This window comes from Oenanthe melanoleuca, chromosome 7 (assembly GCF_029582105.1).
Source record: "Oenanthe melanoleuca isolate GR-GAL-2019-014 chromosome 7, OMel1.0, whole genome shotgun sequence".
NCBI classification, from domain to species: domain Eukaryota; kingdom Metazoa; phylum Chordata; class Aves; order Passeriformes; family Muscicapidae; genus Oenanthe; species Oenanthe melanoleuca.
Window position 1 is genome coordinate 17,870,750 of NC_079341.1, and position 18,091 is coordinate 17,888,840.

General features: G+C 41.2%; 1 protein-coding gene across 2 annotated transcripts; it reads right to left on the bottom strand.

Annotated features, from left to right (window-relative positions):
- Nucleotides 1-2,238: 2,238 nt before the first annotated feature.
- On the bottom strand, nucleotides 2,239-17,105 carry GORASP2 (golgi reassembly stacking protein 2). 2 transcript variants are annotated; one of them, XM_056496450.1, is made up of 10 exons: nucleotides 16,950-17,105; nucleotides 9,038-9,118; nucleotides 8,113-8,316; nucleotides 7,626-7,712; nucleotides 7,045-7,175; nucleotides 6,604-6,736; nucleotides 6,355-6,478; nucleotides 5,909-5,995; nucleotides 3,952-4,047; nucleotides 2,239-3,276 (listed from the first exon to the last, which is right to left on the bottom strand). In XM_056496450.1, the coding sequence occupies exons 1-10, from the start codon at nucleotides 17,010-17,012 to the stop codon at nucleotides 2,957-2,959; spliced, it is 1,326 nt and encodes a 441-aa protein (XP_056352425.1). In that variant the 5' UTR covers nucleotides 17,013-17,105; the 3' UTR covers nucleotides 2,239-2,956. The 2 variants fall into 2 exon arrangements, with proteins under 2 accessions (XP_056352425.1, XP_056352426.1); XM_056496451.1 differs by lacking the exon at nucleotides 16,950-17,105 and adding an exon at nucleotides 9,593-9,651.
- Nucleotides 17,106-18,091: the final 986 nt, after the last annotated feature.

An 18,091-nucleotide genomic window follows, 5' to 3' on the forward strand; every position in this document is an offset into this window, starting at 1 on the left:
TGCATCCAGCTGGCATCCATTTGACTACAGTTGCTGCTGGTGGGGGGGCAGGAACCAATCACTCTTGTTGCTGTCTTAGCCTGTAAATTCAGCCAAAAGAAACTAGTGCACGCCATCTCGTGGCCCTGCGCAGCTATTTCCCGGGAACGAATGGAGCTCCAATGGCGACAAGGTTTGATGTGGGCAGGATTTAAAAGATGGCTTTCAGAGGCTCAGACACAGCCCCGCCACCTGACCCCCCCAGCTAAGAAACATTCACCATTACTGCTTTGTCCACACTCCTGCCTTGACCTTGCAGCCTGAGCAGCTGTTTCCTGGAGCAGCAGCAGAGCACCAAACTGCAAAAGACACTTCTTCAGAACATGCTCACATGGCTGTTGAGGCAATCCTGTCCTCACAAATCCAGGGTACCAGTGAACACAGCCCCAGACCAGCCTTTGGTGGAGCAGGAAATTACCATATGCATTTTAGAGTAGGTCATACACATGTAGATAATTTTTAATTACATGCAAGATTGGGGATGTTCATGGTACATCTATCTTCATCTACTGTCAGGACTTGTTAAAGAACTCCATGTGTCAATGCTTAAAATAAAGCTAATGTGCCTGTTCATAACTGTTCATTAACAGCTGAAAATATGAACTTATGAAAACAAGGTTACATCAGCTGTCAGTCCTTTGGTGCAGCTTGAGTTCCTGTTCCTCCTTACTTTCTCTTTTGGTGTAAAAATCAAGTCATGAAGAGACCCTGACAGAAGTGATTAAGGTAAAATTTCATCATACAAGTTGAGGGAATTAAAAAAAGAGGGACAGAGTACAATTGTATGACTTGAAGGCCTGTGTTTTCATTTTAAGTAATAAGCATTCAACTTTACAATGTTTATCTTTTTAGCTTAGAAATTACATCTTAAATCTGCACCACTGAATCGTCTCCAAATCTGAAGTCACATTATCTTCAGCAGAATTGCTGATGGTTCCACTGCACTCGTAGCCGTCAAAAGGCTGGATATATAGTCAGCAACAAGGGACTTAAAATAGCTAACAGAAATGCAAAACTTCAGACTAAGCATCTTCTTTTGTCTGGTACTAGTGCACAAGTGCACAAGACCTATGAAAGTTTGCAGCTTGCTGTTGGAAAGCATAGAGTCATGCCAGAGAACGCTGTGCCATACTGCAAGAACAAAGCCATCTACCCAAAGATTCTAGTTCAAAACATCTGATTACAATCAGCAATTGCTCTAAATTTGGTTTGTGACAAACATATTTTTACTCTTCTTGCATTGGAAGTGTTTAACAAAGTTGCAGGAAAGGCTGTTAGACCTGTGAGGCTCAAGGAAGCTTGATACCAACATACTTTCTCTGTTAGAGGAAAGAAAAGAGGGAACATCCTTCTTCTCATGTAAAGGTTTAATTCTGAGGTATACGACACTGGATTTACAAAGGTAAATAAAAATACATTCTGAGAAACAGCAAGTGCCCTACTCAGCAAGGCAGAGGGATTTCACACTCCAAGCAGCTGAGAAAAGAAACTGCTCACAGTATGAAGAAGTATTTGGGGTCTGTCTTCGACATGGGCTTTTGCCATAACAGATGATGAGAAATGTCCAGGTGTGGGGCAGAGGAAAGACAAATACTTAGGTGATAAAGGTAAGACAGGACAACAGGTATTAGATAAGGCTTCCACATGAACAAATTATTTGAGATATTATTATGATCAGAAGTCAGATACAACTACTGTTCCAAACACTGTTCAGGCAAACTACATTGCCAAAATTAATTATACGGCTGTTGAGACAGACTTCAGCTTAAGCCTGCTGATGATATGGGTAAGTTTGCATATGCTTGTAGCAATTACATATAAATGAAATCCAGTAATATAAAAGGACTGGAGTGGTACAAAAGAGTTTTCTGCATCAACTGTACCTGATAACAAAAGCAAATTCTACCACCTGGAGTATGGTGCACATAACAGTTTCTACAAGTGTATAATCGACAGTTAATCTGCAATTTTTGTCCTAAATATGAATTTAAAAAGACAAGTATGAATCATATGCAAGCAGATTTAATGACTCATTGCTGCAATGGATTTAACAAGTGCTGATCCTGCCTGCCATTAAGATGTCTGGCATTCGCTCTTGGACCAGTTCCTCTGGAAGGGGGCACTTTCACAGATCTGTGCTAAAAAGTTAAATGAGACTTAAAGAATTTTTAAAAAAGTGCTATTTTGTCACACAAAGAATAAAATTCCAGGAATTTATTGCTATATGTATGCTTAATCCATTAATTCATCTTACAGTAGTTATGAAGTGCCAAATTGTGTGCTACATTTAACATTCCATGTATTCCCTTCCCAATGCCGTTTTACAGTGGGCGTATGAAACAACGCAGCAGTGGTCACAAAACATGGCTTGAGCATCTCTCCAGAGCTTAAAGACAAAGATTTGTGTACAAGCTGAATAACAACATGTCAGTTAACAGGCACTCAGCAATTTTAACAGAAATATCTTTAGGTGGAAGTTTTGCAGCGTTAAAATTCACAACTCAGACTAAACATTCTCATCCCCACTGTAGAAACAAGATACTTGCAAAGAACAAGAACTATGGTATGTAAATGTCACACGCAAGACCTGCTTCATTTCTATCAGAAGCAAAAATTGCTAATTATAAGCAAGGACAGGCCTAGCAGGATAAGGCTGTCAGCCTATATTAAAAACATACCTCAGAGTTTGGCAGTGGAACTCTATTACCACCTGGACTTTCTTTTTGGTAACATACAAGTTCTTCCTCCCCCCCCCTCCCACTTTATAAATCCCCTTTTATTTTTATTATACCTCCATATTATTTACAGGACTTCTAAAGATTAAGTACAAACTAGTATGAAATTAATGACAGCTTGCTTTCCAAATATGTATCCCATGGCTAAATAAATACCAAGCCAATCCAACAGTGATCTGGAGTTATGATTCAGAAGCTTGTGTATCTGTGATTCCAGTTGTTTTCTCATTAGCTGCGGCGGATTCATTTGATCTGTCAACAACAGCTGCCCTGGAAGTTGGAGTTGCACTATCCAAGGTGAGTGCAGAGGTCTCCTCTACATTTTCAGTAGTGCCAGGATTGATGGAAAAGCTTCCAGATTGAGTAATAGAGGGAAGCAAATCTGTAGGTACTGCAGATGCCTCTGTGCCCAAAGGAAGCATAGGAACACACTTGGGTGGCACTGATAGAGGTGTTATTCCCATCAGATGCAGAGGCGGCAAGGGGGGAAGGGGTTGCAAACCTAAAGAGAAAAAGGGGATAAAAAAGGCAGTGAGCTGTTGCACACCACAGCCAGCTCAAATGGTGTTTGTGCAGCACTGACTCAGCAGGCTCATTTCAAGCCTGATACTTTCCAGATTTCAGAATTGAAGAATCAGAGGTTCCTTGTACCTCCCCAGAAGACTAAGTATTTAATGCATTAACACTGGTGAGCAGGTTTTTCTGGCCTTCACTGAAACTGCCAGAAACAAGAAGTTAACAAAAACCATATTCCAAATAAGCTTCCAATATTTCTTTGCTTACTCCATGTGCACCTTCAGCAGTTTTGCTGAATTCAAAACTGTAAATCTAATATTAGTTAATAATTCTGGCATTCAGTTCAGGGAGATCCAATCTCCTCATCTATCTCACAAGGAAACACTTCATATTTTCCTTTACCTATAAATAATACATTTTCACTTTTGGCACAATCTCTTCTGAGATAGGTAATACAAAATTAAACATCTAAACACAGATACAGATTTAGAATTAGTTTACCTAAAGACATATTCCTTGTCTACCTGATTTGGGCACTAACGTCCACTCCCATCTCAGGCAAACATTTAATTTATCCCCTTCAGGACTCCTCCAGATGGGTCTAAATTAGAGTGTCAAGGATAACTCTAATTACAGAGTTTCTCATTGCAGAAGCACATACCAGGCTGTATGATTTCTGGAACAATCTGTGGTGCAGGTAAATTAAGCTTGGACAGATCAGTCAGGTTAGGAAGCCCTGCTGGTAATGGCATCAGACCTAAGAGAAGAGTGGAACAGTTACAGCTGAAAAATTAAAAACTTTTCTAACCGTTTTTTAGATCTTGATGATAATTTAAAACACACTTTATATCTTCATCATAATTTTTACATGGAAGAATCAGCTTTTAAGTTGCACATTGAGAACAGATACCTACTGCTGGAGGTCTGAGCTAACAAATACATTATCCCAAACCTTTCAGATTTTTCTGAGGAAAGCTGAATCTTATTCCAGAATTACAAGGTTTGTATTCCAAGTTCAGCTTTCAACAAAGGTAGTTGTTTCACCACAGCACTAGACCAGAAGTTCTCCATTTCCAATTTGAGTGGCAAACAATAATAATATGATTAAATACACAGTATTACCTGATCCCTAATATTGGTCACTCTATTATTAGTCTTTTCTACTTACTTCATGACTAGAGTTAATCACAAAAATGTGTATCAAAAGGCAAGACAAACGAACTTTCTAAATCAGAAAGGACTGAAAGAAGAAGAGAAACATACAATGAATGCAACATATGGCCTTCCATCACTGTGTTTGCTATGGAACATCTTCCTGCTCCTAAATTTTCCTACATCAGAAGAGCTTCATTTCTGGGACAAGGGCTCTATTTGTACTTTGTGTTTAGTTCAGAAAAGGCTAATTCAGAAATAAACTGTTGATGCTACAGTATGAAGATAGAGAGGAGAAAAGTCTTAAAGCAAGGCCACTGTATAGAGATTTTGATTAAAACCCAGCCATCTTTACCTACCCAGGAATTCATTTGCTATGAAGGATGACAAAATCTGGCTCAAAGAGCTTTCTGTCAGCTATATGCAAATTTGGTTTGAATTTTTTTAAAATCTGAAACAAGCTGAACTTCATACAAATTCACTCAAATTTTAAACCTCCAGTATATTTAGTAAGAACAATTTCAATAGTACATACATGCAAATTGCAAGAAATATTCTAATTTGCTTTTTTAAAAAACAATGATATTATTCAGAGAAAAAGGTGAATGGAAAACTTGTATTTGCAGAGTTTAGGGAAGGGGGTGGATTATGTAGGTGGGGAAGAAAAGGGCAATAATATGTTTCTGCCTAGTGAAAACAGAAAACTACTAACAAGTTCAGTCTGTGAGTTCTCTGCCCTTATTTGCATGCACTGAGCTCTACTGCACATATTTTCTGTGTTAGAGGCTGTACCTCCAAGCATTATGTAATGGACACAGCTTTATCTACTTGTCTCAAAACAAGCAAAACATAAAATACAGCTTCTTCAGTATTTTAGAAGGCACAATTGAGTCCTGTACCAGCACACCAATGCCACAGCAAAATCCAGTACAATCCTAATTTTACCCCTCATGAATACTTCTGGAATAGTAGTGTTTGAAATGCTTAATATTATTAGGAAACAACCACGCTGTAGAAAGACTCTTACTTGTATTATATCAGTTTACCATATAATTCAGAAACAGTAACTGCAACATAAATTCTGTATTGTTAGCCCTGTATTTATACTAGGAAGAGTGATCAAGCTGAGCATTTAAAAATGGGTTTCCAAAAATGCTGCAAATAGCAAAGCAAAACCTTCCTGAGAAATCCTGAATACTGCATCCACTGTGCAGGGAGCCCTAAAAGGCAAACTTGGTAACTCTTGTTGCCACGTCACTCCTCTGTGCTACAGACATGCTGTGAACATACTCCAAAAAAAATAGTATTTCACACTGTAGAGGCTGTATAGAGAGAGATCTTACATGAAATGCATAAATTGTATGAAGTTGTACCTTCCCCAAAAAGCAGTGGAAAAGACAGCTCTCTTCCCTTGCTCCCAAAAGATTTTTGCTTCAGAAATGTTTTAAGAAATTTTACCTACTCACCTGGTAATGTAGTTGCTGGGTTAACTGGTGGCACAGAGGTAAGAGACTGACTGACTTGTGGTGGTAATAATGGAACTGTTGGAACACCTGGTGGGGTACACAGGGAAATAACATTAATTTTAAACATACAACACTTCATCTTCTTTCCCTAAGGAGTACAAATAAATAATTGCTTACAGGAGAATTACTATTTGCCTTAACATTAAAATGCTGATAAGAAAAATAGTAGTCTAAGTAATACACATGATATTTTTAATAGAAGTTGTTTGCAACTATTTTCTGTTGCAAAGTAGGGCACAAATCCAATACATTAACCTTTTTTGTTGAGAAAAATTAAAGAGAAAGTTTTATTCCCTCTTATGCCTTCTATTCAATTAATAAGAAACATCTGAGAGAACAAAAAAAGTCAGAAAAGCCATGCATTTCAGGTCAGCTTCAATACCAACCTGTGCTGAGAACATTACTGACAGTAGTTGAAGGTGAGCTAATAGAAAGTCCTGAAAGACTCTGCTCAAGGCCTGCTGACCCAGGAGGGAGGGTGGCTGAGGGATTAACTGATGATAGCTGAACCTTATTGAAAGAGAAAAGAAAGATGCATCATGAGAGTTTGTTTCTACATGAACCAAGAGAAGCAGAAAAGCAATAAACATCATCATCGATTTTTACCAAGCTGAAGGAGAAGGACCACAACTTACCTCTGTGAAACCATCTTTGAGGGGACTCAGAGATGCACTAGGCAACTGTCCTGGGAGAGAAATTTTCTTTCCCTCTTCAAATGGACGAGTAGGTATCCTATGCAAATATCCATAACCAATGCCACATCCTAGGCTTTTAAAATAAAAAAAAATTTCAATCAGGTAAGTGACTTTACAACTACAGACTACAGCAAGCAATGCATGAAGAACTCAAGACACCAACACGTTTCAAGGTAAATGCTGTACAACCTTCCCCTCCTGCCCCCATGTTGCTTCCCTTTCTATGGACAAATAATCAATACAAAACAATTACTAGAGCAAAAACACTTCTGATATAACAACACTCTTTCCCTGTCTCTGTAGAAAACTTAAACGCAGCAGTTTCCAGGCTGGTGCTGTAAGAAAGTTGCTCCATCCCCCTGTAACACACTGTCTCCTTACCTGCCTTCTCCACCCCAGGCAGAATTTGGAGTAATCACCACTTCCCGACAATTATCTGTGTCTGTGTTGTACACATAAAGTTTTAATGGCTTTGCTTCATGTGTTTCAATAAGGGAAAAGAGATCTTCAGACTGCAAAAAGATAAAAATAAGTAAGGGCTTTCTTGTCCTTACTTTATCATTTGCCATTAGGTCGATCATCCTAGTCCTGACTTTCTGTATGGACTCTGGTAACAGCCACATGATGCAGTTGTTGCAGTGCTGCTGTTTTATCACGAGGCCAACTTTAAAATGTGTTTTGCTGCACAACTCAGAAGACATGGCACAACCCAGATTTCAAATCTGCTATTCAAAATATTAATTTTAGAGTACAAAACTTGTATCTGACTTAATGAAGGCATTTAAGAGAAGTTCTCATTTCCAGGATTGCCTTTAAGAAGAGGCACCATGCTAGAGCTCCTTTCTCTTTGCATTTGATTTCCCTTCAGAATGAACAGAAAAAGAGACAGGGATGTTTAAAACTGCCCTGGTACAATTGGGTTTTTTGTTAAAAAATAAAAGACCTTATTTTCATATACTTACCTCATTCATTACAGTATCTGCTCCAATGATATAGTCACTATGAGGTCTAAGTCCAGCTAATGCAGCAGGAGAATTTGGTTCCACTTCCTAGTTTTAAAACGGAAAGTTACAAAACACTATGTAACTGTCAGGGAGCAGCAGAACAGACAGATATGCACCTTCACACAAGCTCTGAGTCAGACGAACTGTAATGAACTAATGGAACGGTGGCTCTATGGCAGTCCCTTTCCATATGGTTCTGGTGTTGTACCAAATACAGTATCTGAGTATTGGACAAACCCATTCATTTAAATACAAGACCTGACAATATACTCACAAATATACATTTGTAGTTCAAAAGTCCTCCCAAACCCAAAATCAATCAAAGCCAGTTTGATCTACGAGACCAGTCTGATCTCACGACTTGTTAGCTATATCCCATGCAAGTTACTTTCCAACAGAAAGACAGAAACAGCTGTAATGAGAATACTTCCAAGTTCATACGTACCAAGACGTGCCAGACATTTTCATTGGCTCCATCAAAACTGCAGAAGCGAATGCTCACTCCCAGCAGACCCTGCCCACCCCACATGTTGCTGGGGGTTACTGATGTTTCTCTCAGTTCCAGTGTTTTGCTACTGTACACAAGCATTTTTACAGGTTTTTCAACATTTGCTTTCAGCAGGTCCTTGAGAGTGTCATTGTCTTTATTCTGTGAATGTTTAAACAATAGCTTGGGTCAGTGTTTGACAGAGCAAGCATTCAGTTCTACAGCAACACTTCTATTTCAAAGATGCTACACTGTGCATTACCAGAACATGTATTAACAGCTGCTTTGTAACAGGTTTCCAGTCCCTTCACAAGTCTAGAATACAACTCTGGAAAAACCCTGGAACTTCACAGTAACAGGTCATACTTTCCAAAAATGAAAACACTTCAGTTGGTTCAGAGGCTTTCTGGAATCCAGGCACACGGGTGCAGAGCTTCCCACAGTTGGGTTTTTCCACTGCTTTAATGGTCTGTTGTTTGATAGCTCTGCTTGAAAGCTCCCCCCATGCCTCCTGCCCAGCCAACAGTTTTGACAGCAGCTTTTCACTCAACCTCTTTGGATTATGTGAAGTTTGTGAGTTCTCATGGAAGCATACAGAACTAGGGGGGCACCAGCATAAGCCATGAGGGGTGGATCAGGCAATTCTGTCTTGGTGCAGACATCTGCAGAGTGCATGTCTGACTGATTCTCCAGCTAAACTCAACAGTAACTGTTCCCACAGTGTGAAGGAAATCAATTCCTGATGCAGCTTGCTTTCCTCATTTTAAAGGAAGAAGAAATTTTTATATATATTTAAATAAAACTAATCCATTGGTTTACCTATAAATATCAGATTCTCAACACATTGTTTATATTGAAAGTTATAAAATAGCAACACACTTACCAATCTTGAACCATTAATGGACACGATAAAATCAAAGAATGGTTCCAATCCAGCTCTATGCCCCGGTGAGTTTTCTTGTACCTAACAAAGTTAAACAAAAATTTAGTAAAAGTGCTGATTTAGTTCCAGTGCTGATTCATAGATTAGAATTATATTTCTACTTCTGCCAACTGTAGTTCTACTGTTTGTATGTATAATTTTAAAATATTCAAATATAATAATATAATCTATAGAATAAAAAAAATCCCTCCCTTAAAAAAATAAAATAGATTTCAGAAGAATTAGTAATTTATAAACTGAGGAATGACACAGCAGTAGCCACTCCCTAGGAAAAGCAGTGCTTAATAGTTGCATCAGATAAATTATAAGTACTTTTTTCAAGAAAGGAGATTATAGTGAAAGTACAAGGTTAATGAATTCTGAAAAGGCTGGTTAAAAAGTACTATCTTTCCACAGTCATACCAACATTGGACCTTACTTTTTATCTTATGCTTACTAAAGGAAGAGAAGAGTCACATCTGTAAGCACAGCTGTTATCTCATGATTAAACATCACCTGGTGACATTCTTGAGACACGGAGGGCATCTGAACAACCAGTGATTTCATTAACAGACCTTCAAGTTGCAGAAAAAGAGACATGCAATTTTGCAGCCATGTCAGCTCAAATAATTCAACCACTCCGCTAAGACAAGGTTTAAGTTTTGGATACACACTGCTCCCAGAAGCTAAATGTGTGCTTTTAATTCCAAATGGAATAAGTAACTGAGACATTTTGCCAATGTTATTTTTTCACTATTGCTAGCATTGCTGACAATGAAAAGTAACTCCAATATGGCTGTCAGATTTTTCCTATAGCTTTTTTGGCAAAGATAATCTTTTTCTGTGTGGAAGCTGATTCATTTTACTCACCGGCTTTTTCTTTTATGTACTACAATCACCTTCCAAAAAGATGTTTCTAAAAAATGTTACTGTTTACAGTGCAGTTCCTTACATGTTATTCTACCTGACAGAAGTGATAAAAATATATTTGATTGTTCCATACTAGCCTGATTCTGCAGAAACTGAGTTTTCTTAATATGATTTATCTAGAACAAAATAGATTTATCTAGAAAAAAATAGGAATTTTAAAAGTGCTTGATTACTAATAAAACTATTCTTCTTAAATTTTATTTATCTCTGCCCAACATGCTCACAAAAATCAGAGCTTGGGAAAAAATCAGATTACTTGTGGGTAACAGATGCCCAAAGCTTAGAACATTAGTCACATAATCTAAGTCTGGAATTAGTAATTCCAGAGTCACATCACACACACACACTGACTGTTGTCCAAGATTTGTAAAGCAGTAAGAAAGCATGAAACCAACAATATTCCAAAGTAATAAGAATCACTGAGGCAACAATAACATCCCCAAAGTCCACATTTATAATTCCTAATGAGAACCTGAAGTGTGTCTGTAAAAGTGCCTCTTTGAGATGCCAGGATGCTCCTTGCAAATAATTTTCTACAGCTGGGGTACAGGTGTTCTTCCTCTCCAAGTATTAAGTGTATGGAACCACATTTCCCCATCACCAAATATCCTGCAGTCCCTGTACCTAGATCCAAACTACTGTCTCCATGCTACTTACTCAACCTGTCTGTTCAAGATGGCTCCCACCAAGAACAACCAGAGATCAGACACTGAACTGTGCACCAGGTAATAAGGTAAAAGCACAGGCAGACACCCTGGCTCCAGCTCCACAGAAACTCCCAGCACACTGTGGATTTGATTCTGGCATTTGTGCACTGTTTCTAGAGCTAATTTAACTGTAGGTATTCCAACATGCAATAACGTAGGGCTACTTGAGAAAAGCCTCCACAAATAGAAATTTTAGCTTAGGAGAAATGCCACAGAGAGGCTAAAATTCACTATATGAAATATTCTTCCCAAATGTAGAATGCATTTACTTAGGACGTTGAATACTTGAGACCTGCCTGCCACAGAGAGGTTAAATAGTTTTGTGAAAGGAGAATTAAAAAACCTCTGCTTTCCTATAGACATGATCCATAATGGTATTCTCAGACTTGAGGTTTCTCTTGTATTCAAGTAATCCAAAACATCCTCTCCTTCCCTGTGTTTAAGTAGCGAATGTAGGATGAGTTTATGCTGTTTGTTGTTCTTCCCTCAGTTTAGAGAACTGACTTATTATTCCACCACCTATTGCATAGGTCATATAGGAACTTAGAGTTTGTGTTTTTAATGAACCTGACATACAGGCTTTATACCAGAATTTACTCAGCAGATGAGTAAAACAGTTTTAAAGACATAACATGTGTTAGTTAAACCTCAGCACTAAAAATCAGTACATCCGGCATAACACATCAGATTTTTGGGACTGGATACATGTCATGGCCTTGAAATTATGAAAATCCAAACTTTATCTCATTCAGAGATTTTCCTCCATTTCTAAATGAAATTCTTTGAAATAAAAAACCAAACCATACCAAAATCACAACAATCCCCCTGCATCCTGACGATATCCTGCCCTAATGACCTCCAAGATCCTGAACACTGTGAGCCAAGAGTGACCAGTATTCAATAGAAAAACTTTTTAAATTAAGATGGAGTACATACAATAGATGAGAACCACACATGTTCAGCATCCATCAAACTCAAGTTCACTGACCTCTGGGATGTATAAATAATTTACTCAGAATACTCAATCTGTGTTCTGCCCCAAACTGATGAAGGGACTGAGAGAGTTTTCAAGTTCCAAACGATTACTTTGCAGAAAGTATCTTTAGATGTTGAAATCACAATCCTGAACATCTCTGCATGGTTTGTTTCTCAGTGAGCATGTAAAAACTACCAGGAAGCTGTAGCTAAAAGAAAACAAGCCCTTACAGCTGCGTCAGTCACACATCAGAAGCTGGTATGTCCCTTCTGTCATCTTGCCATGCACAGGCTGTCACAAAGCTTCCTACTTCCCTGGCCTACCTTCCCTGATAGAAAAGCACGTTTAAACCTGGCAGCTCCAGAAATGCCACCCAGAAATTCTGAATCTATTCCACAAGAAAAGTCTCCTCCTTAAAGAAGTGATGTGCTCAGCCCTACACAACAATTGCACTGACCCCATAGAGGTTTTGCCACACATCTCACTTTCAGTCACTACCTGCCCAATCCATCACCACCACACAGTGCCAAATACACAATTCAGCTCTCTGCTCCAAGCTCTGTGGCCTCTGTGGCTTCTCTTCCAGAAGCTACAGCAACAAAGGATAACCAGGGACCTTAGAAAATACAAGGACACAAATGATTCCACCTCCATTAAGGATGGAAAGAATAAAGATTCCATGGATATGTACATCAGTTCTGTGTCTCCTGAGCAATTTGGCTTTATGCAGCTTTGCTGGGTGCCCCAAGTATTTAGTAGCTTGCCTGTGTAATTGAATAATTGCTGAGAAATAACCAAGTAATATAATTTACAACAGATGCTACTGCAGGCAAGATACCATCCCCAGCAGCCTGGGAAGCCTGATTCTCTCAAAGCCAGCTGTTATTTCAGAAATACAAGTCACAGACCCATATGGGTAAATGTCATGACTTTCCAGCAATAGAGACCATGGCACAGGAAATGCAGAGAAGCTGTGGCAATGCAATGCCAGAGTGTTTTAAGAGCAAAAGAAGAAAACCTCTACCAAATTCTGAATATCAGAGGGCAGAAAAGGGCCTCACACAGTGCTGCAGGGTTTCAGTTTCTCACCAAGATGACAGAAGGACTGCTGAGTACATAGACTGCACACTGACTTCACTTTTAATTCACTGTCAAGAATTAAACAGGTAAAAGATTTCAAGGTCAATACACCACTGGAAGTCTTTCCTGGTAAACACATGAAGTTTTTCTTTGTTGAACACTGTTCCCAACAGTATTATTCTATGCCCACACAGTACACATTGCACATTACACATTTTAAGAAGTCTGCCCAGCAGCACAAATTGAAGCCCCAAGAGAGCAGTGTAACTGCAAATGAAATTAGGCACTGAAATGTGGATTTTTCAGAGGCAGATGAAGGCTCTGACCACTTGTGAAAGTCAGCTACCTTATACTAGTTTTTAAAATTTCAGAAGCTTAGCCTCAAGCATTAAATACACAACTTCCAAGGGTTTCTTTTTTCCCTACATAAGAAACTCTTCCTGGTATTCTACTTTATTAGCAAAGAAATACTGAAAGGTTTTTCTGTAGTTCTTCTACCCACTCCACAACTGGCAGTAAAATTCCATTATGTATCATACATAAGTAATTCCTGTTAGATCTGACAGAATCTCTTGGATTTTTGTCAGTTATTTTAATACATTACGTTGTGTAACTGAATTGAATTTCTTGATGAAACACAGTTTTCAAAAGAAAAAGCTTTATAAGTTTTTGGTAAGAAAACAGATTCTATCTAGTAGATAGCCTTTTATTTTAGCACAAAGAATTTAACTCAAGCTTTTAAAATGTGAACCTCCTTTAAAAGACAAGTCATCACTTCAGGCAACACATTTGTATCACTATTACTATAAACTGAAGCACTCAAACAAGAGTGGGAAATCTAAACTTTGAGCACTGCTGCTCAGTATCTTTCAGGGAGAACACCATATAACACGGCAGCATACAAATTCCTCCCAGATAAGAATTCTCATGTAGAATCTTGTAACAATTTAGTTCCGAAAAGACCTCTATGATCATCGAGTCCAACCACTAACCAGCACTGTCAAGTTCACCATTAAATCTAGCCCAAAGGCCACATCTACACGTGTTCTGAATGTTTTCATGGATAGTAATTAAACCACTTCTCTGGGCAGCCTATTCCAATACCTGACCATCCTTCTGATGAAGAAAGTTTTCCCAAAGTCCAATCTCTAAATCTCTCCTGGTGCAACTTGAGGCTTTTTCCTGTTGTTCTGTCACTTGTTACTTAAGAGAAGAGGCTGACCCCCACTTTCTCCTCTGAGCTCTTCTTCTCCAGGCTAAACACCCCCAGCCCACAGAGTTGCTCCTCACAGGACTTGTGCTCCAGAGCTTCTCTGGACCTGTTCCAGCACCTCAGTGTCCCTTCTGAACTGAGGGGCCCAGAAATGGACACAGCACTTGAGGTGTGACCTCACCAGTGCCCAGTAAAGGACAGTCACTGCCCTGGCCCTGCTGGCCACACTATTCCTGATACAGGCCAGGATGCCACTGGCCTTGGCCACCTGGGCACACTAGCTCATGTTCAGCTGCTCTCAACCAGCACCCCTAGACCTCTTCCACTGGACCACTTTCCAGTCACTGTGCCCCCAGCCATGGGGATGTTGTGACATCCTATACTACCTGAATAAACTGTCAGGTCATTACATCAGCCTGGGCAAACTACAGCAGTTTCATACTGCTGAGCAAGAAAATTACTCAAAATTTTCCTTCATTCTGTTTTGAAGAGCAGAAACAAACACATACTGAGCAATACAGTGTCAGCCAGTTGGTCTAATCAGCTACACACCTTATGTTAAAGGAAATTTGAGAATTGCTTCAAACAAATGACTCATAAGTAGGTCTACTTATGAAGAGACTTGGGCAGCAGAACACTTGGCAACTTTTTCTTCCTCTTACAAAAAAAAAAAAAAAAAAAAAGAAAAAGCTACATTTTAATGTCTAGAACACCAACAATACAACCCAGAGCAATTTCTGCTGTCAAGAATTTCTGCATATGATGAAATTCTTTTCCTTTGACAGCGCTTCAGTCCTGGAGGGTTCCTAATTCCTGTTACAACCGCACTGCTGATACAGCTCACAATGAAAGCAATACTGCACAGAGTATCAGCAGAAGTAGCCAAAAGAATTAAGTAATCTGCAAATCTTACATTGAAAAGTAATGATAGTAGTGTTCCCTTGCTGCATATACTTCTGTCCCTGTTTGAAATGAGCAGAGAAAGACTTTTTACTAGTTTTTAGGGGAGGCAGCATGTACAGTCTAAAAGTCTCACTATAAAAAACCTGTAACTTGCAAGGCTCAGTCTGCTCATCTCTCTAGCAATTTGTGCTTGGCTCCTGCAATCACTGAACAATGTAAACTCTTTGTTTCACGGACATTTAACACATATTTTTCATTTATCTGCCTTAAAATCTTCCAATAATTGAAACATTCTTCTGACACTTCTATAATTTTCCCACATGTAATGAAATATTTTAAACAATCATTACATTTACATTATTTACAGAAGTTTGGTGTTATCAAAGAAATCTGATCTTACCTGAATTAGATCTGTAACACTGGAAGACTACTGTTATTTTCCATCTACCACCCTCATTTACCTCATTAAAGTACTGAGCTCAGAAAGAAAACGTACTTGAGAGTAAATTAGAACAAAACAGCAGTTTTCCTTGACCCCAAGTTCTACTGAAGGTGAATCCATGCAGACAGAGCACTTGTGCAGAGCTCCTCTAACAGTGTGAGCCCAACACTGTCTGTAACAAACTTACTACAGGATAGCAACTGGAAAGAAGACAAGGCAGTGAAAAATAGCAATATCAGTCTATTTAATATAGCAAGCAGGTATTTTCCTGCATTTAATATAAATAAAGATGTCCTCTTGGAAATAAATTTTTTTAATGTGCACCTCTCAATTACATTTACAAAGACTGGCAATCAAACACTGCCATTTTGGGCCATATCAAAAACATTGCAAGAAAAATAGTGCCTAAATGAAAACAAAAAGCACCAGATCCAAGCAAGATTACAAGAAAAAATAAGTAGATTCTACTTAGTGAAAGAGATCTCAATTTATTAACATGCTTTAAACAAACAGTATGAACTCATAAATGTGATGTAAGTGATACTCTAACTGCAAAGTGCATACTGGCCTTACAAGTCTCCAAAGTAAAATTTTAATGAATTTTTACAGTGTACTATGCTAAAAGAGGAAAAAAAGAGTCTGCCAGTTTTACCAACCTGCAGAACAGTTTCTGTGGGGGGAAAGACAAAATGGACTGACATTAATTAGTAACATTGGACTCTTACATACCATTAATATTAAAGGGGAGAAAAAAAACCACTGTGATTTTAGTCCATACATAAATTTTGACAGAATGTTTGGATTTGATAAGATCATCAGTATTTGCTTCTCAAAAGCAGAGAACTTATCCAAAAGGCTCCGATTCCAACATACACCAGCCCAGCACAGTACCCAGGGCACTCACACTCCTGGTACCCGTGGTGTGGGCGGGCACTGACTCCAGCAAAGCCCCTGTGCCCCAGTGCCTCAGATTACACAGCAGCACCTGGGAACCATTCTACTCACTAAAAGCAAAAGGAAGGGTTTTCAAAAGCCTGCTCACAAAACCTCAAGAATGTAACCTAATACGATACTCTGTATTTCGCGTACGAACTTAAAGTTTTGTGGCCACAATGCGAACAAAACCAATGTGACTATGAAAAAGAGCACCGCGATCCGACAGCCCCCAACTACTGCGGAGGGGCAGCAGCCACGGTCCGGCCCACGGTGCAGAGCCGGGACAAGCCTGCCGCGTTATCCCGGGAGCACCTGAGCGCAGCCCGGACGCGCGGGCCGGGGGTGCCAGCGTGGAGGAGAGGCCGCCTCGCCCTCAAAGGCTGCCCAAACCCAGCATCGCCTGCCGTGCGCCAGCCCGCCGGCCTGGTCATTCGGAGGCACAAGCCGGCGGCACGACCGGCCCGGGGAATTGTTTATTCCGGACCAATTCTTCCCCCAGACTTCCCAAATCCGGGGGCGGCAGCGCGGGCCCCGCGCACCTCACGGCTGCCGCGAGCCGCGGCGGAGCCCCGGCGGCCCCGCTGCCCAAGCGCGTCCCGGGGCCGAGCGGGGAGCGCGGCGGGGTCGCCCCGGAGCCCCACGGCGGGACAGACCCCGCGACCCGGGCCGGGCCGTGCTGCCCTTACCCGCAGGACGTGGTAGCCCTCGGTGCCGCCGCCGGGGATGTCGATGCTCTGCGAGGCGCCCATGGCCGCAAACGCGCCGCGACGGGGACGTGGCACCGCGCGCTGCCCCCGCCCGGCGCCAGGCGGGGCCCTACGGCGGCCGCGAGGGGCCAGGCCGCGCGCTCCTCCCTGCAGCCCTGTCGCCCCCTGGCGGCCGAGGGCGGCGGCGCCGTGTGCGGGGCGGGGGCGCCCGCCTGTGCTAGACGGGAAGAGTTAATTAAATTACTAGTGTGTGTTAGCTACATGAATAGGGTATAGTAAGTGTGTGCACAGAACATAAAGGTGGCAGGTCATAAGCTGTGCTGCCTTCTGTACTGCCACAGCTCTCTGGAGCTCCGGTCGGGGCTGCGGGGCGGCGCCGGGAGCGCCAGAGCCCGTCTGGAGCGGGAGCTGGAGCTGCAGCGGGAGGAGCAGCGCACCGGCGCAGAGAAGCGAGAAACGCTGCCCAGGGGCCGAATTTTGGAGTAACCCGTTTCAGGGCATGCAGCAAAGTTCAGGGCGATATCGGGCCGATCCCCGCTGCCGGCGGTGTCCCACACGCAGCGGCACCGGCCCGCTCTGAGGGAGAGCCCGGGCGCCCCAGCCCAGCCGGGAGAGCCTGCCAAGCCAGCGGGTCCCGGTGCGGCCGGAGACGGCGGGCGGTGGGTTATCGGGGGTACTACGAATGCCACCTTCAGATCTGCCCTCTCCGACAGTTCTTTGTCCCCGGAAGGCTTTTTCGCAGCCTGCCCATGCAGACCAGTGCGTCCTGGTTCCTGGAGCAAGGAAAGAATATTCACATTACCATACTTCACTTCTTTTGGACTCATTTCCCTCTGTATCATCACAGTGCTTAGTATTAAAAGCCTCTGTGCACTGTGCTTGGGATTTACCCCAGTGCTGTCTGCAGAGATGACCAACCCCGTTCCACCCCTGACCACCTCACTGTGCTCAGCTGTTTCCACTGGAGCAGACATGGACTCCATCTGCACACCAGTTCAGGCATGTTTGCCTCCCTACATAGTGTCTCTCCTCATCAGTACAAGAAGTCAACTCTAGGTTGCAATGCAAAGTAAGAAGGCAAAATGAATAATACAGAAATAAACTATACCTTTCAAGAATTT

Bases quoted from the DNA above. Each gene is read 5' to 3' on its own strand.
- GORASP2 (XM_056496450.1), bottom strand. From the start codon at position 17,012: ATGGGCGCCTCGCAGAGCATCGACATCCCCGGCGGCGGCACCGAGGGC. The intron at 9,119-16,949 runs GTAAGGGCAGCA...TAACTTTGTTAG, and splicing joins AGGGCTACCACGTCCTGCGG to GTACAAGAAAACTCACCGGG. The intron at 7,176-7,625 runs GTAAGTATATGA...ATCTTTTTGCAG, and splicing joins CAGATACTGTAATGAATGAG to TCTGAAGATCTCTTTTCCCT.